This window comes from Sesamum indicum, linkage group LG1, assembly GCF_000512975.1.
Source record: "Sesamum indicum cultivar Zhongzhi No. 13 linkage group LG1, S_indicum_v1.0, whole genome shotgun sequence".
In the NCBI taxonomy this organism is placed as follows: domain Eukaryota; kingdom Viridiplantae; phylum Streptophyta; class Magnoliopsida; order Lamiales; family Pedaliaceae; genus Sesamum; species Sesamum indicum.
Window position 1 is genome coordinate 7,898,251 of NC_026145.1, and position 23,531 is coordinate 7,921,781.

The 23,531-nt window shown below is 30.8% G+C and overlaps 3 protein-coding genes across 6 annotated transcripts in view; 2 read left to right on the forward strand and 1 right to left on the reverse strand.

Annotated features, from left to right (window-relative positions):
• LOC105158227 overlaps positions 1–1,415 on the forward strand; it is a gene marked incomplete in the record, with an annotated part of 2,612 nt that extends 1,197 nt beyond the window's left edge. Inside the window, 6 exon segments of one of the 2 annotated variants that reach the window (XM_020691815.1) lie at positions 81–195; positions 340–421; positions 505–556; positions 841–895; positions 978–1,175; positions 1,275–1,415. In XM_020691815.1, coding sequence (XP_020547474.1) covers positions 81–195; positions 340–421; positions 505–556; positions 841–895; positions 978–1,159 — 486 coding nt within the window. 2 annotated transcript variants of the gene reach the window in all.
• On the reverse strand, positions 1,101–2,268 carry LOC105158209. 3 transcript variants are annotated; one of them, XM_011074885.2, is made up of 3 exons: positions 2,197–2,268; positions 1,589–1,700; positions 1,101–1,499 (listed from the first exon to the last, which is right to left on the reverse strand). In XM_011074885.2, the coding sequence occupies exons 2-3, from the start codon at positions 1,653–1,655 to the stop codon at positions 1,318–1,320; spliced, it is 249 nt and encodes an 82-aa protein (XP_011073187.1). In that variant the 5' UTR covers positions 1,656–1,700; positions 2,197–2,268; the 3' UTR covers positions 1,101–1,317. The 3 variants fall into 3 exon arrangements, with proteins under 3 accessions (XP_011073187.1, XP_011073179.1, XP_011073195.1); XM_011074877.2 differs by having other exon boundaries at positions 2,125–2,216; XM_011074893.2 differs by lacking the exon at positions 2,197–2,268 and adding an exon at positions 1,808–1,940.
• Positions 15,736–16,834, forward strand: LOC105158951 (protein SPIRAL1-like 5). The gene is made up of 2 exons (XM_011075877.2): positions 15,736–16,093; positions 16,219–16,834. Exons 1-2 carry the CDS (start codon positions 15,854–15,856, stop codon positions 16,294–16,296), a joined length of 318 nt encoding a protein of 105 aa, XP_011074179.1. The 5' UTR covers positions 15,736–15,853; the 3' UTR covers positions 16,297–16,834.

Here is a 23,531-nt window from a genome sequence, read left to right on the forward strand (position 1 = left end):
AGGTTTTCATCTGTTTTAATATTAGGATATTGTGATTGCATCACTTTGTAGAAATGACTAATTTCTCTCGCATGCTACAGGAGGTCTTGCATTTCCTCGAACAACTAACTATCAGTATGGGCCAAAATATGCAGTTTAATGTGGAGCATATATGTGAAGGGAAGGACAATACAGCTGGAGTCAATTGGCACTTGGGTATTCTTCTCCAGTCTACCTCTTTCTTAAATGGTTTAAATCCTGTCTTTACAAGAGAACACTTTTTCGCACCCACGAAAAATTAGCACAAAACTAGGACGTACAGTGACAAACTTACAGGACAACTTCAATCTCGGACTGCAGACTGGAACAAGATACAAGTCCCCTTCACCAAAGGATGCAGCAGTTACTCACTATCAGTACACGGTGATAAACTAGTTATCAGGTACATGAAAAAAGGATTTCTAAGATATTTCTTTGCCAGCTATATATCTCAGAGGAAGAACATGATCCACAATCAACATGCAGGAAAGCTCAAGTCCTCATTGAGTCGCCAATCAAACTAGGAATTGTAGCACTGGTACTAATTTTGTTTCTTCATTACGGCATTAAATTTTTCCACTTAATTAGCATTTCTTCTTTTACTTCTTGGGCAATGATCCATGAATGTTAGCTAGAGGACTCACATGCTAGAGGAAACATCAGATGTTCTCATAGTTATTGTATTAGGCATATTATTATTCAGCAATTGAGTGAACAACATCTAAGGATGACTAATCATTTATATTAATAAATAGTTTAATACATGTTGTGCTTAATTTTCCACCAATTTCTTATTATTTTTTTTCATTCCTTGAAAATCAGACTATATTCAAGATCGTGAGTGCACTATTTGATGCATTCCCAATGGCTACAGAGTGTATGTGAAAACTCCTCATGTATTAAAGCTTACTTTGAAACTAGTAAAAACCACACTGACAAAAAATTATCTGCTTATGCAGGGTTTTTAAAGAGTCCACACATTGTGTTTCAGCTACTGCTAAAGGCATACAGCATTGCTGTAGAGCCCATAATAGGCCCATTCCTAGCGTGGTACATTAATCTACTGAATTTTGCAGCTTGTATTCTCAGCATCACCCTCAAGATATTTTACTACCTAGCAAAGATTCTTAACATGCAGTGAATAGCTTCACAGTCAGGTAACAACTCCTAACTTCATTCTATTACACTTCTAAGTTTTATTTTCTCAGTTCCTACAAGTAGAGGATATATACAAAGGTTCTTGACATCCATGACAGAACCATTACCAATCACTAGAAGGAAAGGCTTTCATGTCACCTGTCAATCATCATTGCTATCCCTCTTAGTCCATGATTCCAGCACTGAGAGAGCAACCAATGTTCCGAGAAACGGGGGAAGTGTCGGTGGCCTGCTGAAAGCAACAATCGGTTCAGCCTTCTCCTTCTCCACACTCGCTTCACCAGCATTATCATTTGTTCCTTTCCTGGGAGTCACTGTGCCAACTGCCACAAAATTTGTGAAATCTTATTTTCATTATACATAATTCTCATTATACTCAGAATCAATCACCAAAAAACAACATCAGAATTACCCCATCTTCCTCCTGAAGCACCGATGGGCCTGAATTTGCTAACTAACGCACGAGAAGCAGCAGTCATATGCGTGGGAACTCTAATCCAGTTCTTCCTTCAGCAACCACGAATCTGCAGAGCATGTAAAGCGAAATCATTGAGAAAGATAATAAAACAACGATCAAATTAAAAGTCTAAAATAACCACAAATGAAAATGACCAAATCATCCCAAACCTACGATGAACAGAGATCCAGCAAACAAAAAAATTCGATTTTCGTAAACCACGTCACTCAAACCGAATTTAAAACAAGATTAATCCACTAGGCATTGAAACAATATTATCAGCAAACCATTTGTTCCAATCCACAATCTGCAAACAAAAACACAGAAGAAGCTCAACCCTGAAACTTAAGCATATTATCCTCATCATAATTCGAGAATACATGAAACACGACAGGATCAACACAGAAGTGTAGAAAGAACACTTATTCATCCCTCAATAATAAATTTTTTCACATAATTCACAAAACTTTTCTACGTAAACATTAACGTACATCGATACGAACTCAAACGGGAATGAAGTAAAATCCGTTCAAGAAGTAGAGAGCAAAGGCTTTGTTACTTACATATGCGCATAACGCATGGCGCAGAGGGAAAAAAGGCAACATAATTGTCAACCGACGTCGGGGGAAGTTTCTTGAAAATTCCGGAGTTGTAAATGGGCCGAAAAATATGGGCCTCCGACCCTTCTTGCTGGGCTTTCTGGATCTCTTCTCTATCAATTAGCCATGATCCAACTGCAGTTAATATATAGAAAGTCAAAACAAAAAAAAATATTAAAATTCTAAATTATATTTCTTTGGATCGTTTATTTATGTTAAGCGTTTTCATTTTGATTAATTAAATTGAATCGAATCGAAAATCTAATTAATCAAAATTTCAGTACACCTAAATAGCATATTAAATTTTTTAATTCGATAAAAATCAAACTTATTTCAATTGGTTCGATTTTATGCTGAATTAATAAAAAATAAAACTAAAAACTTTATAATGTAAGCTTAATTTGTTATATATAAATAATTTTTATATTAATAATTACAATAAATTAGTATATATCAACCATAAAATTATTATTTTATGTTATAAATACAGATATTAAGATATTTAATATTTATATATTATATTTATAGTATAATATATAATTTGTTCAAGGTTCAGTATTCGAATTTTGGTTTGATTAATCGGCACAAAAAATCAAATTCAAATCGAATATCAATTTTCTTTTTTCTTTTTAAAAAAAGAAAAGAATACTGAACTGAAGTTTTTTTCGTTGTTCAGTAAAAATCGAACTTTCAATTCAACTATTTTTTGATCTGTCAATCGAAAATTACACATCCCTTGTAATTAAATCGGTTATTTCCTAAATATGTATAATTTACACTCGGTGGGTTATTCTCAAGTAACATTTTATACAGGCGCACTACACAAAAATAGGGTATTCGAGATGAAAATTTAGAACAAGAAAATTACTCGTCTCTCATTTTGATTTCAGAGGTAGAAACGATTCATTTTTATTAATATTTTTAAAAAATTAATTATGAAACATAGTAATCGAAATAAAATTTATTATTTTTTTTATGGAAAAACAATTATTATTAATAAACAACAGGTGCAAATATATACAAAAGTAGTATCTTTTTATGATATAAGGATAAAATGGTATTTAATGAATTAAGCTTATTTTAGTAATGATTTTTTTCCAGATACTATCCAATTTAGTTTTTATTTGTTTTTTATTTTTTTATTTTTATAGATTATTAACTTGTGATTCTACTACAACTTTCAATTATTTCTACAAAAATCACTTCTTTAAAAGCAGCAGTTTTTACACTTCCTAAAAGTGTTTTTTTTAGTAGTTTCAGATATAGAAGCTGACAACTCAAACATGTCAAATGTACTTTTTCAACCTTAATAAGACTAATTATACAAGTTAGGGGCCAAGACGTGGAGATCTAGCCTCGTATTCATTATTATTCAACCTTAATAACTCAACCCACCTCTTGAGATACGTTGAGTTATTCAACCCAATAGGCGAAATGAGATAAAAGGACAAAATTACCCTTTTGCCCTTGCCTTCTTCCTCGCCTCCCCCTTTCATTCTTTCTCCCCTATCGCCTCCCCTTACTTCTCCTCCCTTCGCCAACTCCTTCCTTCCACCCACTCCCGCGTTCTTCTTCACCCTCGGCGCCTCTTCCCCCTCTACCTTTTTCGATATCTATGGTGAAAAAGCCCTCTTCTTCCCTGAACGAGGGTTTCTGAAATACTTGGTAATCAATTTTGCATAAATATTTCTTGAACATTTGAAATAAACAATTTTTATAATTTTGTTTGTTATATATATAAATATAAAGAAGGGTAAATAAGTAAATGATTAATCATTCTTTTTATTTTAAATATAACTAAATATAAAATTGATAATTTTCACAAAATAATCAATCCAAGTAAGCTGCATACAATCAATACCGAGTTTTTATTTTTCTTTTTTAACACTAATTTATCCCATCATTCAAATTACTCGTACGAAAAAGTAAACAGACCCTAAGCAAATATGCGCCAAGTATACAATAAAGGTGGATGGGAGTCCTAATCAAACTTTACCAACCATAGATCGGTCTCAATCAAAAATCAAGTCGCACTGCAGGTGCAAACATCTTGAGAACAATACATAGTGCAAGTCACTAAACATGTCTCTTGAGGGCCACATGCCTCTATATATGGACCTCAAAAACCTATATTCTCCATGGTCACAACAAGAGATATACACACACACATCTATAATTATATCCATGAAGATCCCTTCATCCTCGTCAACCCTACTCCTTTTTGTATGAAATTTAATATAATTATACGTAAATTTTTTATTATTTGAATAAATGGATCTCTCGGTTGGTTAATATTCACTGAATTTGTTACTATTAGCAAAAATAATTAAATGAAAATCCATATTTACCTCTGATCAATTTATTATTGACTTATTGTATTTTTAAAAAAATCTTTTTTCCGATCAAACTATCATTATACATCTTCATACGCTAATGCATGTGAGGAGATATACAGTCATATATACTTGTAAGGATAGTTTGGTCAAGAACAGTGTAACCATTCAAATTACAATAAATTTACATGTGATTACACCAAATTAAAAGAAAGAGCGGCGTAGTTATCCCACGATTATTTTTGCATCACATATCTTAATTACTTAGAAGTAGAGGTCTTCACGATGTGAGTTGGGTGATTTGATATATTTTTAATTAGTCTGACTTGATGTTTGTGATTATTTGTAATTAATTGTATTGATCAATATCAATTTGATCATCATGAAAATCGCACTTAATTTATGGCTTGTTTGAGTTGGGGTAGGTCGATCGATTTTGCAATATTCTTACGACACTTTAATAGTTTTCAAAACATATATAGATATAATTGTATACAATTTTCAACCATAGATTGAGCTGAATAATGATATTCTTATTCATCTCATTTAGTATGTGTATATTAATGTACAACTTACAACGGAAAAAGAAGATTTTCGTCCTATAGTTTTGGTATGCAGATTTAGTTCTTTATTTATCAATTTTAAATATATTTTGATTATTTAGCCTAATTTATGACTCTTTTACCCTTTTGATGATAAATGCTAATAGTCCATCCTAATGCTTTAAGTGTAATATAAATAAATATTTCTTCAATAAACCTGGACTCTTTTACCATTTTAGGTGAGCATTAGCTACGAGATGCAAATATATGGATTAAAGTTGCTCTTGAAAGCTGTGTAGGGATAAAATTATCTGAAATTGGGTCAAAGGAATAAAATTAAGCAATCTTGAAAGTTATTAGACTAAAACTAAAACAGGTGAATTTAAATGACTAAAATTAACATCAGATGAACTTAAAGGACTCAACAAATAATTTCTCTATATACAATTTACCCCTTGTGATATTGCAAATAAACAAATTACTCTTCTATTCAAAATATTACTATATCTTTTTAGAACAGAGTAATTTACCTTCCTGTTTAAGGAGGTAAATTGCTTCATTTAGTTTAGTTTTTTTAGGGGTATTTTGGACATTCTATATATTACAAGAGAATTGCTTGTATTTTTCCCTAACTTGATATCTAAACGCTTTATTAAATGTTGATTATGTTATTTTTCCATTTGCAATATAGTAAGGGATTCAGCTTTTAAATGAATATTAAAATCAATGTTAATTATCTTATTATCCATTCAAATTTCACTCAATACATAGTCTATATTCATTTACTATATTTGATTTTTTCAGGTTTTGGGTGCTTAAATATAATTAGGAAAATTGAAAGATTAATTACACTTAAATTCTCTCTAAAAATATAAATTTACACTTTTTCCGCAAAAAGTTTTTAAAATTATATTTACACCCCCTCTAAAAATTCATCATGGCTTCCTTTTGTTAGGATTTAGATGAAAAATACTGATATTAGTAAAAAAGTTCCATAAATTTTTAATTTCACCCCTCATTTAATGTTCCCATATAGCAATTTTGCACTTTTAAGGAAAAAAATATAATGATATTAACCCCACTCCATATATATTCCATTTGTCTCTTTGTAAGTACAAAATATATATGAGAATGTTAAATGAGGTATAAATTAGAATTTATATGTCGAAATCCTAACGTAAGAAAATTATGTGTAAATGAAGAATTTTTCGTAGAGGGTGTAACTATAATTTCAAATTCTTTTTGGGAAAAAGAGTAATTTCGCATTTTCATAAAGGGTCTAAGTGTAATTAACCTAAAATGCAATTTTGATCCTATACCTATAAGGACAGTAACACTTCTTGTCTTTTCCAATCTGAAATTTGCAATTGAAAGCTTATAATTAAGAAAAAAAAAAATTCAACACATTTAATCCAAACGTCACCAGGGCAAAAACGGCATCAACAAAACTGGTCGGAAAAAAAATTCCAAATTAAAGAAGTCTCTTGCCAAAAATGTGCTATTTTGGGATGAATTCAGTATTTTCTGACGATATTTGGAGTAACGTGCTATTATATTAATTATAATTTTAAATTTCAACTTCAAAATCGATAACGACACCTATGAGCACAGGATTAAAATTATAGTTTTCCGTAAGTATGTATATATATAATTAGTAAGAAATAGTAAGAAGAAACATATTATATATATGTGAATAAAGATGTTAGGCCTACAAGCTCCCCTCCAACCGAAATAGTTAGGTAATGAAGTTATAATTGCGTTTTTGATTTGTTTAAAGTAATGCACTATCCTACTTTAATCCCACTAATTAACATCTTTTTGTCTCAAAAAATAGGGTGATTAGCCATCAGCCCACCAAACATGACAGTTAAATCATCGTCGCACAGTCTCTCCAATTCCCATACTTTTCTTCCAACTTTGTTCCTGTAATTATTATTACACTCAGAATCTTCAACCCGTTTACTTTTACTTTTAGTGTTTATTTTTCGGATATTATGTTAAAATTTATCATAATTGCAACTATATATATATATATTGTTGTTTAAAGAATGATAAATGCTCTCTAGCAATTAACGATCGTTTAATAAATATTTTTTTTGTGACAGTCCATTGTAGAAGGGTATTTGTTGGACGGTCGTTAATTTTAGGGGTGTATTTTGTAACTTTTTAAATAATAAGGGAGTATATGTAATTATGATAAATTTTAGAAAAACCCATTGAAATTTACTTTTATTTTATTTTGTATAGAAATGATCTTGTAAATTTATAAACAAAACAAAAAAACATGTTTTTTTTTTCTGAAATATAAACGAATTTAATATAATTTCTAATTGAATGTTTAATTTAAAATTTAAGGTTAAATACACTTAAGTTTATTCAAAAAAATTTAATTCTAAACCAATTGTAGAGAAATAAAAGTAAATATATTTTTTAATTCTAAAAATTAAAAGTATAAAATGTATATTTTCTTTTCTCAGTCTTTTTGGAGTGAATGAAATGTGGATTTTTAAGAAAAATGAGCAAAAATATAATTAAACCGCCAGAAAATACGTGGAAATTGTAGCATTGGATCTGGTCAAATTTTAATTAATTTAGGTTAAGTATAATATATTTACCATATAATTGGCGAAGAGTTCAGAAAAAATGACCAATCACATGATAACTGTATTATAGTTACTGTGTGATCAATTGTGTTTGATGCCTGATTTTGTATATATATGAATTTATTTGAGAATAAGATGTTGAGAGCATATAAAAAAATTCTTTTTAGAAATGTATATAAGTGATTTTCAATTTACTTTTCAAATTTTAGTAAGCTCCTTCAATTTTGATTATATTAATCACAAAATAGCATCTTATTATCCCCATAATTAATCTTATTTCATTTGAACATTTTATAAAAAAAATATTTTATAATAAGATCTATCATCTTATAATCCCCTTCTAATAAAATAGATCTATCATTAAATCTAGAAAAATGCAAGCAACTCTCTTGTGATATCACAAATTACTCATACGGCCTAGACCTTTTAAATTACCGGATTTAATGACCAAATTGAATTCTAATAGAACTAAAATTGTTGTCATTTATATTATGAGATTAAAATTACAATATTTTTGTAATTGTAACATTGCTCCTAAATTGCCAATAAGGTCTAGCTTAATCGACGATGTTGAGGTTTTATAATTTTAAGGTCATGGGTTCCAACTCCACCAACGTATAAAATGTTATCTCTATTATATAAAAAAGAAAGCCCTATTTTCACTGATAAATAGCGGTTATTTACACCATAATACCAATTTTTTAAATTGCCAAAAATATCCTTATATATTGGCAACCACTCCTACTCAAATTCTTCATCTCATCTATATGATTTACACTATTTATCACTACTCATATGAAAATTCCACTCACACCTTTTATTTTGTGTCAATAACATTTCTAAATTAGTTTTATTTTTTAAATATGATATGTTGGTTTATATATCTTATTTTTATTTATAATATATTTTAAAGCATAAATAAATTATTTATTATATGCACACAGGGAAGTCGTGTTATAACAACTAATTCTACTTTAATAGCAGATATCGTTCTATTTTAATAGTAGTTATTGATTATATATAGTTATCTGATATTGATTATTAGTATATAATTGTTATAATTATTGGTAGTTATCAGATATAGATATTGAGTATTAATAATTATAATCAATTTAGTTAAAAAAATAGTTTGATTGCTTTCACATTTACGTGTCGGACCAAAATTGAAAAAGATTCACTTACGAGACCAAAAATGTAACTTACCCATTAATACGAGTCGATTAAAATGACTTACATACACCACTTTTATTTACAAATAGCCGTATATTTGATTATTTAGTCCCCTACTATTGTATATTGAAAGTGAATTTATTTTATCAGTTTAAATCAATTGTTCATTTAATGTTTTTCAATTTTATTTAATTAAATAAATATAATTAAAAATAAATTACGCACACACATTGATATGCGCTTCATTTTTTAGGTTTTAGAATTTCTAAGTGATCTACAAGATAGCGGGCTATATATTTATGGGGAAACTAGTTTTTTCTTTTAAAACTTTTATGGAGATAATTACACTTTCTTTCCATAAAATTTGATATAATTGTATATAAATTTTTTGTGATTTGAAAAATTATATCTAACATCTCTAAAATTTACTTCTGTCTAATAAATAAGTCCTTCTATTAATCAAAATTCACCAAAATTGCTGATATTAATAAAAAAATGGATAAAAATTTTATATTTACCCCAATTGACTTATTGCTAATTTATTGCAAGTCAAATAAATACCTTTACAATCAAATTACGTCTTCATACGTTAATCATGTGAGGAGGTATATTTTCACCATTAAGGTAGTTTATTAGTCAAAAAAATTATTTGACCTGCAATAATCGTGGGCAAATGTTAATTTTCATTCAACTTTTTTGTTAATATCAACAAATTCAGTAAATTTCCAACTTTTATATTCTATTTATTCCAACATTGTTTTTATTATTTTTTTATTTCTAAATTCGATTGCTATATTTCAAAATAATTATTTCAATTACTCGAAACTGAAAATTTTCCAACAATTTTGAAGAAAATATAATCGAATTTTTGCTGGAACGTCTAAAACGGTTTTGTAAAGGCTATTTGAGAACTCATTTTTTTTAACGCTGCTTTTAATTTCCTAGATTATTAAAAACTATTTCTATTGCAATTCCGATCGCACCTAAGGTCGACTTGATCGGTCTGCCGAACAATTTTTTGGGCCAGTTTTACAATTGCTGGCAATAGTAAATGAAAATTTGATTAACAATGAAAGAATTTTTAACAGTGATTCAGGTTATCAGACCAGAACCTACCGATACCGATCCTAGAATTGCTGAAATAATTCAGTGGACAAAAAGGGATCAAATAGGCCGAGGAGCGATTTTGTCAGCCCTAGTCAAATACGCTCTTTGACGTCTATCGTTCCGACTATTATACTGCTAAGTCTTTGTGGGATGAGTTGGACTAAAAATATAATACTGAAAAGCAAGGGCTTGAAACGTATTCTGTTCCCAAGTTCATGTGGTATAAAATGGTTGAGGACAGGTCTGTAGCTGTACAGACTTATGAGATTATCAACCTTGCGCATGCTTTGGTGATGCTGAGATGAAGCTTCTTGAGAAGTTTCTTGTCATGTCTATAGTGGGCAAATTTCCCAAATTCTGTGCAAGTTTTGCATGACACTCAAACATTAGAAAGGGAGATTGTCTCTAGATGATTTTATGATTGCTATCAATATTGAGGAAGAGCATAGAAATCAGACCTACAAGATGCTGGTTGAGCATCAATCCTGGGCAATCTAATAGTGGGGAAACAGAAAGTGAATAAGGTTAATTCGAACTCAAAAGCCATCAATAAAGGCAAGACCACCAAAAATAAAAAACCAAAAGCAAACAAATCATGTTGAAACTGTGGGTAGGTTCGGTACTGGTCCAAACTTTGTACTAATAAAAATGCCAAGACTGAGTAGGCAGCTGTTGACATGGTTGTGGGAGGTTCTAGCAGCACTAACACCTCAGGAGCAACTAAAAGATATGTATATACAACCCGTACTCTTAACTATTTACGAATCTTGTGATTGGTTGATTAACACTCAAGCGGATGTGCATGCTTATGATGATAAATCTCTCTTTATATCTTATCAGGCCATTAGTGGAAGGACAGTAAGCATGGGGAACTCCAGTACTGCTTAAGTACTTGGGATAGGAAGCGTGGACTTGAAGTTTCTTTCAGGGTGCATTCTGTCGTTAAAAAGAGCTAATCATGTACCCATTGTTAGAAGAAATATTATTAGTGGTTATGTAATAGTTAGGGAAGGATATGAATTAGCTTTTAAATTTATTAGGGAAGGATATGAATTAGCTTTTAAATTTAATTAAATTATAATTCAGCAATTTGGTATTTTTATTCGTAAAGGTCATTTAGACGATGGCTTGTTCAAAGTTTGAGTTGAGAATAATAATAAAAATAATATTTTTTATTCTATTGTATTGAATGTGGAATCATCTACTTTGTGGGATAATAGGCTAGGTCATTCAAATTTTAATTCAATCAGACAAATGATGAATTTAAATTTAATTCCTAGTCAATATATTGAACGAATTCACAAGTGCTAAGTTTGTGTAGAAGCTAAACAAGTTAGGAAAACCTATATGTCAATCGAAAAGAATTCATACATACTTGATTTATAGTTCACACAGATATTTGTGAGTTCAATGGTGTTTTGACTAGGGACCACAATTGATATTTTATCACTTTATAATGATTGCAGTAGATACTATTATATTTTTCTCATGAAAAATAAGGATAAAGCTTTAGATAAACCTATTTTGTTTAAAAAATAAGTAGAAATCCAAACTGGTAAGAAAATTTAAACAACTAAGGTCTGATAGAGGAGGAGAGTATGAGTCGAGTAAGTTCAATGAATATTGTCAAACTTTTGATATTATTCATGAAGAGACTCCTCCATATTCCCCTTCATCTAATGGAGTAGCTGAACAAAAGAATAGAACATTCAAAAACATGTTAAATAGTATTCTACTAACCTCCGGGTTATCAAAATATTTATGAGGAGAGACTTTGAATATAACTTGCCATATTTTGAACAAATTCCATTTGAAACACAATGCAAGTACTCCTTTCGAGGTGTGAAAAGGTAGGAAATCAAGCCTCAAATACTTTTGAGTATGGGGGTGCCTAGAAAAAGTACTGGTCCCAGAACACAAAAGAAAGAAATTGGACCCTCACATTGTTGAAGTTGTGTTCTTGGGCTATGTGAAGGCAAGTTATGCATTGAGATTTTTTGTTATAAAAAAAGAAATTCCAAGCATTGAGGTCAACAAAATAGTTGAATTTCGTGATGCTATTTTTCTAGAAGATGTATTTCTTATGAAAACAGAAATACTTTCAAGTGTTTCACTTGCCTCCATATCTATTCCTAAATATGTGAAAAAGATATTTAATGTGTGGGTTAATCCTAGTAGTACTAATTAACTCATGAGGAGTCAGATGAACCCAAACGGAGTAAGAGAGCTAAGGTTGTCAAGGATTTTTTAATGTGACTTTGTTACAATGTCGAGGACGATCTAGTAACTTTCGAAGACGCTATAGCTTCTTAGGTTGCTAAGCAATGGAAAGAGCTTTCAAATGTGAGATGGACTTCATTGTTTCTAACAGAACATAGGTGCTAGTTAATCTCCCTCCAGGGTGTACTACTATTAGGTGTAAGTGAATCTTTAATAAATTGAAACCTGACGGGACTATCGATAAGTTTAAAGCCAGATTGGTGACTAAGGATTTTAAACAAAAAGAGGGAATAGACTACTTGGATAGCTATTCTCCAGTAGCTCGGTTGACTACAGAATGGGTGTTTATAACACTAGTTTCGGTATATAACCTCCCAATTCACCAGATGAATGTGAAAATAACCTTCTTGTATGGTGAACTTGAGGAGGAAATATACATGGATCGACCTGAGGAATTTGTAGCTCATGGTAGCGAGTGCAAAGTTTGTAAACTTGTTAAGTCTATCTATGGACTTAAACAAGCACCCAAACAGTGGCATGAAAAGTTTGACAAATTATTCTTCTGTTTGGCTTCACTATAAATGAGAATAATAAGTGCATATACTGTAAAGTTAAAGGAGATAAAATAATTATTTTATGCATGTACGTAGATGATATTCTTTTAATAAGATCATGTCATTATAACTGAAACCAAGCCATTTTTAAAGAATAAGTTTGAAATAAAGGATATTGGTGAGGCTGATGTAATCCTTGGCATAAAGTTGATTTGTTCAACTGATGGGATAACCATTTCTCAATCTCACTATGTTGAAATGATAATTGAGAAATTAGGTTATCAAAACAAAAAAACTGCTAAGACGCCTTATGATTCTTCTATAACTTTATATAAAAAATGAAAGTAGTGTTTCGGTTTCACAACTAAGGTATTATCAAATTATTGGGAGTTTACAGTATCTAGCGAATGACACGAAACCGGATATATCCTTTTCTGTCTCTAAGCTGGCTAGATACATTAGTTGTCCTAACAGAATCCATTGGGGTGCTTTAGATAGGGTACTAAGGTACCTGAAGGGTTCGGTGTCACTCCATACATTATGATAGATGTCCTACTATTTTTTAGGAATATAGTGATGCTAGCTGGATAGCCAAAAACTCCATGAGTAATGGGTGTTAAAGATATGTCTTTACCTTAGATCAGGGCGCAGTCTCCTGAAGGTTTGCAAAACAGACTTTGATAATCCAGTCTACTTTTGGACTCGAGTTATGTGCATTGGATACGACTGGTACCGAGACAAAAGGGTTATATGGGTTGTTATCACAACTTTCCATTGTAAGCCAGCTTCTTCCACCTATATTGTGATAGTCAAACTACAATTGCAAAGGTGAGGAGTCGTAAATACAACAAAAAAATCAAACGTCACATCCAAGTTAGATTAAATTCTATAAAGGCATTAGTGTCGGACAGAGTGATTGGTATTGACTTTTGGGAACAAAGGACAATGTAATTGATCCTTTGACGAAAGGATTGGATTTGTTACAAGTAAATAAATTAAGATTGAGGATGGGATTGAAAACCATCAATGATGTAATTATGATTGCAACCCAACCTTCTAACTGGAGATATCAAAAAAAAAGGTTCAATGTGGTATTAACAAGTCGTAGGATATGTCAAGGCATCAAAATAGACTGATACTTTGTATTTGGAGTCTGTCTCCTGTAATTCTGGAAGGTGCTGATACTGCAAGTATAGTAAGAGTCTAACTCTAAGTGGAGTCAAGTCTTTTAGAGGAGATGCTAGTAATTCATCCTTAGAGACGCCCAACTAAGTGAATGTAGTTGTTTGGCTGCAACTAAAGAATTGAGTTATTCTTGAAAACATTCATAAACAGGATAAAGACACATAGCCTAAGTGTCAACACTAAAGATCAGCACAAAGCCGGTGGCTTGTTGTTACTGACAGACGTTATCAAACTCACAAGCTCAAAATCAAGGCTTAGTTCCATTTGACCTGCTGATAGCTGAAGTTAGATAATTTAGATAATGATTCAAATCAAAAGGTACCATTGTTGAAAGCAGGCTACAGAAACTTGAGTTCAAATCTATGAATTTGTAGGGGATTGTTGTAATGAGAAACCCATCGATTAGAATTTTGGATTTTCAAAGGAAATTTTTTCAGCTACTGCTAGCCATTGGGTTGTTACATTTGGTAATCAAATGTCATTACTAGCTAGGTGTTAATGCTGCAATGATGGTGTGCTTGAAAATACCTATAAAAGGCTGAAGCACACCACACCTCTCCCACAATTCTCTTCTCTCTCTCTCTCCCTCTCTCAAATTTGTAGAGATTTTAGCTTAATTTTCAATAACAAATTTTTGAGTGTTTGATCGAGAAGTTCTTCGATATAGTGCTAAAATTGAAAGAACTGTCGTCCTATTCGGAAGAAATTACATTGTATTCGGTGCACTACTGATACAGGATGTATATTTTTTTCAAGGCAAACAGTGAATTCTGTGATTTGATTAAATCTTACGATTACGATTGGACAGAGAATTGTTATGCTACAATTCTCATTGTAAGTTTAGTATTTAATTTACTTGCATTTCTAATTGTTATATTTTATTTGTTCCAACATGACTATTATTGCTTTTGATTTCTAAATCCGATTGCTATATTTCAAAATGATTGTTTCAATTAATCAAAACTAAAATTTTTCCAACAAAGAATACTTTGATGGCTAACTTCAAACCATTCTTCATTTTAGTGTATATATATATATATATATATATATATATATACATAGTGTATATATATATATATATATATACATATAAATACCCTCAAACAAGCTCAAAAGTACCTCGTGCAGGAAGAATGGGTCGGTTCGGGTGTATCTGACCTGATCCCATGACCCATCATCTAGGCCCTCCATATTGCAACACGTACGTGGCACCATCCTGAGGGGCTGGTATTGTTGACCGTGCAATAGACAAAGGCTATAAATACCTCAAACGTTACACACTCAAGTAGACTGCATTATTTTGACTTTTATCTTCTTAGCTTCGACCATATAACTTTATAATTATTTTTAACTTGATCATTGGAGTGTTTTCGCCAAAAGCGACTAAATACCTCTTACATTTATTACTGATATGAGGCTTATTTTTCATTTGCTCCAAAGAAGACACTTACGTTCTAATAAATCAATTTTCCTTATATATTATAAACTAATTATTCTAAAAGCAACAAGGAGCAATTCTACATATATAGATGACTTATATTTATTAATTATTTTCAAGTGGACATAATTAATGATGTGCAAGATGACGTCAGCCCTAATGCAAATCTCTAAAGCTCTCTAAGTAATTAGTTGTCTACTTCATCCAAGAATATTAATTATAAGTTTAGGCAAAACTAGGGAATAATCTCCTAGGATTCTTCTTAACAACATACCAAATTTATCACTATTGCACTCTCTTAAATTATTAACAGTTCATGACAGAAAATCAATCCACATCCCATCACTTTCCATTCTAGTAGTATATATATCTCATCACCCTCTCGCCATTTCGCCCTGCACTTTGTCAATTCATCATCCACATATTCTTCCTCCCCCACCCCCACCCCCCTCTGCCAAGAATCAGCATTATGAAAAGAGGTGGAAGTTCCGGAGGTGGGCAGAGTTCCTTAGGGTATCTCTTCGGCTCCGATAACAAGCAGAAAAAGGAGGCGCCACCAACTCTGCCGCCTTATACACCGCCATACGGTATCGATATGGGCAGCGAGAAGCCACCGGAGACTCCTCCACCCCCTTCTCCAGATAAAATCAGTAAGGTATCCAACAACTATAATAGGGTCCAAGGCCAAAACTCTGGGAACTTCATTACTGTAAGTACATATATATATATATATCCATATTCATTTGAAATGTTTTATTTACGTTAAATATCACTATAGTTTGATTTAAAATATCTGTATAATGAAAAATACTTTTGATTTGTTACGATAAACAGGGTCGTCCATCGACAAAGGTTACGTCTGCACCAGGCGGAGACTCATCTCTAGGTTACCTGTTTGGTGATAAGTCTTAATGATCAATCTTTTATAATTAAGGGGGACAAGGGTTGGAGAATTCATCTGGATCTGATTCCAAATTTGGAAAATTAAGGAATTTAATTGTTTGGGGGGTACTACGTTGTGCTATACATATATATGGTGAATTAGGTTTAATTTAGGGTTTTGATGGTGGGGTTCAATTAATTATTGGCGTGTGTGTCCAGTAGTGTAATAATGCAAAGTAGTTGTCATCAGCTTTCTCAGTTGTTTGCATCTGTGGGCAATTAAAGATTTGTCAAAATGTGGTAAAAGTTGAGGTTGTAATTAAGAGTGATGATGATCATAGTATGTGGGGGTGTTCCATAATTGGCAACCCTAGCTAGCAGGGAGTAGCAGGATAGGCTTTCCAGAGTCAGTTCCACTACATATGGTCTGGAATTTGTTTGTTCTAGTTAGTGTGATCGTACGATCCATAAATTGTTCGTTTCTTTCATGTTTAAGACTACTATAGCTTGTTTGTACGCTATTGTCATAAGAACTTGTTGAATGTTAATTTGGAATTAGCGTATTTAATTTCTACGTATCTATGTTTTTAATTAATTCTAGCTGTAATGTCTATATATGTATAGATATTTATATTTATATGGTGATATATATTTAATTAGTTAATGCATTCTTGAATATATTGAGGGCATTAGACATATTAATTAGGGAAATTGTATATATAACACCCCTATATTTGAGAAAAATAATGTGAAATTCTCCTACATCATGTTTATATGTAAAAAACCCTCGTATTATTTAAAAGTCAGCAAAATACTCCCTCTCTGTTAGATTTTAACTGAGCGAATTGGAATCATTTTTTGCGTTTTTATTGTTATTTTTAGTTAACAAATGTCCATTTTTCCCCCTTTGTTAGACATTTAAGTGTACGAATATTTTTCCACTCTTATTTATCAAAGAGCATCATTTTAATAAATTACATATTATTGATTAATTTTATTTATTATCTAGTTTTGATATATTTAATAAATTATATTTATTTATAAAATATATTAACTAAATAATAAAATATCTAATATATATAATTTTTTTAATTTAAAATTTTAAAATCAACAAAACAAAATACAAAATTTAATATAACTTTTCAAGTTTAAATATTTATATGAATATATGTATAAATCGATTATAACAAATATATATTACTAGCCAAATTAAATTATTATTTAATTTAAATATATTTTAATAAATTATATTTATTTATAGAATATATCAATTAAATATCAAATACTAAAAAAGTATATAAAATATTTAAGGTATATTATTTATAAATAATATTTAATTAAAACTATCATGTTTTAAAAATAAAAATTTAATAGTTCTTTTATTATTTTTAAAATTTGAAAAATTAAATTATTTTAAATTTTTTTTAAAAATATAAAACTGCCTTTCAAAAGTTGCATAGGAGTAAAATTGTCTAAAAATCTGCCAGATGACTAAAAGTAAGCAATTTCGTGAGTTACTGGACCTAAACGAAAATAGACATAATTATCGGACTAAAATTAAAATTAGACATACTTAACGGACTAAAATAATACTTTTCCCTTCTATTTATATACATACATTTGTAAGTATGTATATAGACATATATATACATGCACTAATAAAATTGTTACAGTGATAGTTTAAATTCTCAAAATGATCTATGACGAGACTTTTATTGTCATGAAAGAAGTGGCACAAAATTTGAGCATGTTGCGATGGATATTCCGCTGGCTGTGAGGCGGACAGTAAAATTACACAATAATTCGTCGTCTAATTGCAAAATCTACTACAAAATTGCGACCAGAAATATTCCTCGTAAAATGAGTATTGAAAAGTGTTTGTGATGATTTTCCAACTGCAATAGATGAGGATCTAACATTCCATAGATACACCGGTCTATTTTGTTCACAATCCAAGATGACGTCCACTATCCTATAATTGTTGTAATATTCAATGTAATTTGGGATCGAAGATTTTGATCGCAAGTTTCCGTCACAATAAAATACTTTTGGTAGTGTGACCGATTCATTATAATTATACATGAGGAATAATAAATATATCAGCTTAAATGTATAGTTTAGCATAGAAATTAGCAGAAGAAAATATAATTTTAAAGCATGCTGATCATTTGGGTATCCCCTACGTATACTAATACAATAATGTTTTTTTCATAACATTTAATCATTATAAATGTATTGGTTATACTTGTAAAATCATGGTCAACAATCAGTGTGTGATCGTAATTAATGACCTTTTGCTACGACTATTAATTTAAACCATGACTAATAGGGTAAAATCCTCTTTTGGTACCGTTAAAAAAGGTGAGTTTCTTTTTCAATATCAAAATTGTAGCGAGTTCGGGTTTTGGTACCATTAAATCTAAAAATAAGTCTTTTTTGTCTCAACTTAACGGCAGAGGCACATGGGCCTTAATGGTCGTCAAATCCCATTAAGTCACGTGCATAGAGGCTGTTGACCTCTAAAGACAAGAAAAACGGGCAAAAATTGTTGAACCCCCTTTCACACGCCGACGAAGGAATGAAAACCCTAACCTCAAAATTAGAATCTGAATTTAAAAATTAAGCAACATGTCTGATTGAGAATCTGAATCCGAGAGCGGGGAGACTGGTTCTCATGGTTGATTTGAAGAAATGGCGTTGTCCATCCGTCGACCCGCTTCATTGGTGTCGGGTGGTGTGCCCGATTATGGTGAGTTTTTTTTTTTTTTTCTAAACTTCTATAAGTTGTTTGGTTCTTGATGTTGTTGTATTTTGTGTGGTTTTGAAGATGATGAGTATGCTTTGTTTATTGTTTGAACTTTGAAGCACGCAATATGCAATGTGGTCCCCTACGATATAATGTTGGGTGTTTTTTTTTGTTTGTTTGCTGGGTGTTGTTGAGAGAACATGTCAAATAAATTAGAGGATACCCTACATGTTGGGTATACTGGAGAATCTTACTGTGCAATTGTCTCCTTTTTTTTTAATTTATTTATTTGTGTCTGTTGATAGTTGACTGGTGCTATTATTTATATTTGCAGGTGAATATGGCTTTCTTATCAGTTTACGAATTTATCATGGGGGTAAATTAATATTCCATCCTGAAGCTGATTATACAAGGTATGGAAAGTGTGTTTAACTTTGTTGATAATGACACTTTTTCAATGCTAATACTTGACAAATGTTATGAACAGTTGGGCTACTTGGGTAGGAAAAAATACTTTAGAATTGATATGTTAAAAAAGTTTAGAGCATTATGCTTTGAAACAGACCTTTTTCAACTTATAGATGGCCATAGATTAGGATATATCTTGAAGCAGTTAGATGCCCTACAATTGCTGTTGAAATTCAAGGGAGGTGATAAGGGTAAGAACACTGCGATTGAAGGTGATAGCCTAGATGAATTTGATAGTTAAAAAAACAGCGATGATGATAACGTTGGGAAGGCGTCAGTTTTCTATTCCGATGACAAATTTTATATTTTCTAATATATAGAAGATGAAGAAATCTTGTTGTTCATATTTTATTTAACTGTTAATGTTGTTGTTTATGTTTCTACTCTAGTGTTGCTGTTAAGTTTTCATAATTAAGTAGCTACTGTTAATGTTGTTCATGTTACTATTCTATGTTGTTGTTAATGTTTCTATTCTAGTGTTGTTAATGTTGTTGTTTCATATTAAAGGGATAAGATCAAATTAATGCCCTTGTAATAAGTAACTGCTAATGAAAGGATGCATGAAGTTAGTTTTTTATTGTGACTATTATTGTTTTCACATGTTGTAATTCACAACCTAGTCAATTCCCAATATTTTTTTCTTAAGAAAACTGTGCCGCAAACAGTGCATTTCCATAAAGTCAATCCTAAACAACATATCTATCCTACATCAATACCACCATAAGGTTTCATGCATACAAGGGCCAACGTTAGGGCATCACCACCTATGGTTGGATACCCTCCTGGTTTTGTTTCTCGTCCCACACAAGGTAAACAATTTCATATTAAATTTATATCTTGTTGTCATAATTCTATTTTGTATGTAATCAGCCTTAACCTGAATATAATAAATACCTATTGGAGATATCATTATACAGGATGGCAAAAAATATCACTTTATCAAACTTGCGCAGTGTAATGATATCTCAGAAGATACAACCTAAGATACGGGAAAGAGGAAGATATGTTACAATTTGAAGTTTTAAAACTTCAAAATAATATTTCAATTTTAGTTTTTAAATTATAGTATGTAATACCCTATTTAATTTTGTAACACCCCACTAATGATCATTATTTCTATTTTAATTTTGGGTGTTACATGTCTTATCCTAACACTATAAATAGGGGGCCTTAAGGGTCTAGGAACACAAACAACTCACTCTTGCATCTCAATCACACTCCTATTCTGCTTACTATATACTTTTGGGCAACTTGATAAGCTCTAGTTCTCTAGTCTTCTTGTGAACGTGCTCACAATAGAAGACACCGGTTGAGGCATTCTTGAATTTTATCTTGGGGTGGTGGTGAGCCGATAGTACCTGCAGGAAAGGGGGCTATCACGATCTCAGGACAACATCAAGTGATGTGACTCCTACAGGCCAGCCGTTTTATATTTATTTTTATATATCACATGCATTATTTATCTTGATTTGCTAAAGCTATTTGAACAATAAACTAAAAATTTCAAAACAAGATGAGACAAAAAAGTAGAAAATTTTTATATAGGTTGAAGTCTTTTGACAGGTTTCAATTAGCGAAAAATTGTGCATTGCAATGCATATATTTTATCAACTGGGTTTTGTCAATTTTTTATCAAACTAGGTTTCAATTAGCTCAAATTTGTGTATTTATAACCCATATATTTACTTCATGTTTACTGATTCTATCTTTTATTTTAGATTGGTGTTATATTATTTATTTTACGTCGCACATGACTTTATGGAACCAAAAAAGCTTATTTTTTGGTTTAATGGTACCAAAACATTATAGGATGTTGGAAGCCCTAACTTATGCCAGTTTTTCCTCCTTTTATGCACCATCACGTGCCTTTTCCCTCCAAAATGATGGAGTTAACAGCAGTTAATGGAGCATAATAGGCATAAAACTTTTCATAAATAAGTCAAAATTTACCTCGTTTAGGGTTTTGAAAACTTCATTTTTTTTCACTTCTAACAAGAACACTTACTTTTATCATCGTCCATATATGCATATTGAAACTTGTCTCATTCTATAAATGCAGTAAACCATCCTCAAACTCTAGAGTAAGATCCGTCCTCCTGAACAGGTCTTCTCATATATTTGTCTTCTCAACTGCCTCAACATGATGAGTCCTACACACATACATAATATTATAATATTTAATTTAATTGACAAAAGTACAACAAATATAATCAACTAACAAATAAAGAGTTAAAATTGTTACCTTATCAAAATAACTTAAAATATCAATGAAAATTTGAGAGAGATTGATGAACAAGAGTATAAAAATATTAGTGGGATAGTGAGAGATCAAAAAAATTCTAGAGAGATTGAGGAAATAGAGATAATATAAGAAGAATTGAAGAAGATAGTGAGATTAAAGGAAAATAGAGAAACATATACATATATAGGAAAATTTGAACGGTCTTTGGAACGGTTATTGGATCACATAAATAGTCGTTAATTTAGATTCTGTACGGTTGTAAGACCACACATAGGAACGGTTTTTCATCCATTGAATTATGGCCGTTCTACTGTCTTTGGAATGGGTTTAGTAATACAATATTAATAATACACAAAAACCATTCCAACTTGGAACTCATTTAGGCACAGTCGTTGTAACACATCAGGTTTTACATAGAACTCATACTTAAGAACGGTTGTTGTAATATTCCACCAGCTGCATATTTGAACCATTCCAAATTGTACCACATTTTGGAATATATTTACTAATTGGTCTCACATATAGGAACGATCAACTCAAGACCGTCCCTAATTTTAATTGTGTTTTAAAAAGAGTTCCAATTGTTTATCGTTACAAGTTTGGACCGGTCTTAGGAACACAAACTGTAACTATTATTTTGGAACACCATTGGTAACGGTTTGGCCGTACCAAAATAATGACACATAAAAAATGAGGATCATGACGTTATCGACCATTTTTCATTCCTCATGAGTGCCCATACCAATTCCAATGCGGAATGGGCTTTGGAACGGTCGTCCAAATTGTGCCCAAAATCCCATTTTTTTTGTAGTTTGATAATATTTTTTAACTTTTATATTTAGTAATTGTGGGTAAAATTGACAATTTATAAATTAAAATAACTAAATCAGTCACAAAAATAAACAAGTAAACTGCACTACCCAGTAGAGGGGATAATATGCATCTTTATTAAAAAATTGGGGAGGCTTTTTGCCCTTTATTTTTTTTAGAGAGGCTTTTTGCTATTTCCCAATATTTTAGGGGTAATTTAGATTTATCTCAAGTTACTTTGCATATTCAATATTGTAAATTGGATCCATCCAGATGTATCATAATAAATAATTATTAATGGTATATAATTAACGTATAGACACTACAAATAAATTATTATTAACTACAATATTAGAGGCTATGGTTGAAAATTAGTAAATAATTATTATTAATCACGGTTAATATAAAAAAATTAATTTTTCCATAATAAAAAAAATTATTTGCTATAGTTAAGTCATGACAAATATTTTAGTCACCCTGACAATTAAAAACCATGTTCGACAACCATTGTTGGTCGTAGCCAATAACTATTTGCTACAACTATTTATAACTAACCATGACTACTAATTATTGTTAAATGTTATATTTCTTGTAGTGAGATTAATTATAAAAAAAATTGGAGATTTATTAATTAGTATCTTGAGTTTTTTCCATCTAAATTTATCAGTCATTTATTTTTAATATTGCTCTTCATGTGGACATTTCTTTTGCGGTAAATGCGAAAATAATTGTAATCTCACTTCATATATTAAAAACGATAAATAATGTATTATATTACTTTACTACATAATATTACATTTATAACTACAAATTTCAAAATATTATCAAAATATTAAAAACGATTGCAAGCAAAGTATCGTGGGAAAAGCTTTTTAGATGTAATTTCTATAGTTCGAGGGAGTAAAGTATATATATTACATATGCTATACTATAGGGATCGGTTTAGGTATAATTAATCCTAAAAGTCATGAGATTAATGAAATTAATATTGAAAAAAAA

Coding starts and splice junctions, on each gene's coding strand:
- LOC105158951 (XM_011075877.2), top strand. CDS start 15,854: ATGAAAAGAGGTGGAAGTTCCGGAGGTGGGCAGAGTTCCTTAGGGTAT. Junction 16,094..16,218: donor ACTCTGGGAACTTCATTACT/GTAAGTACATAT, acceptor TACGATAAACAG/GGTCGTCCATCGACAAAGGT.
- LOC105158209 (XM_011074885.2), bottom strand. CDS start 1,655: ATGACTGCTGCTTCTCGTGCGTTAGTTAGCAAATTCAGGCCCATCGGT. Junction 1,500..1,588: donor TGCTTCAGGAGGAAGATGGG/GTAATTCTGATG, acceptor ATTTTGTGGCAG/TTGGCACAGTGACTCCCAGG.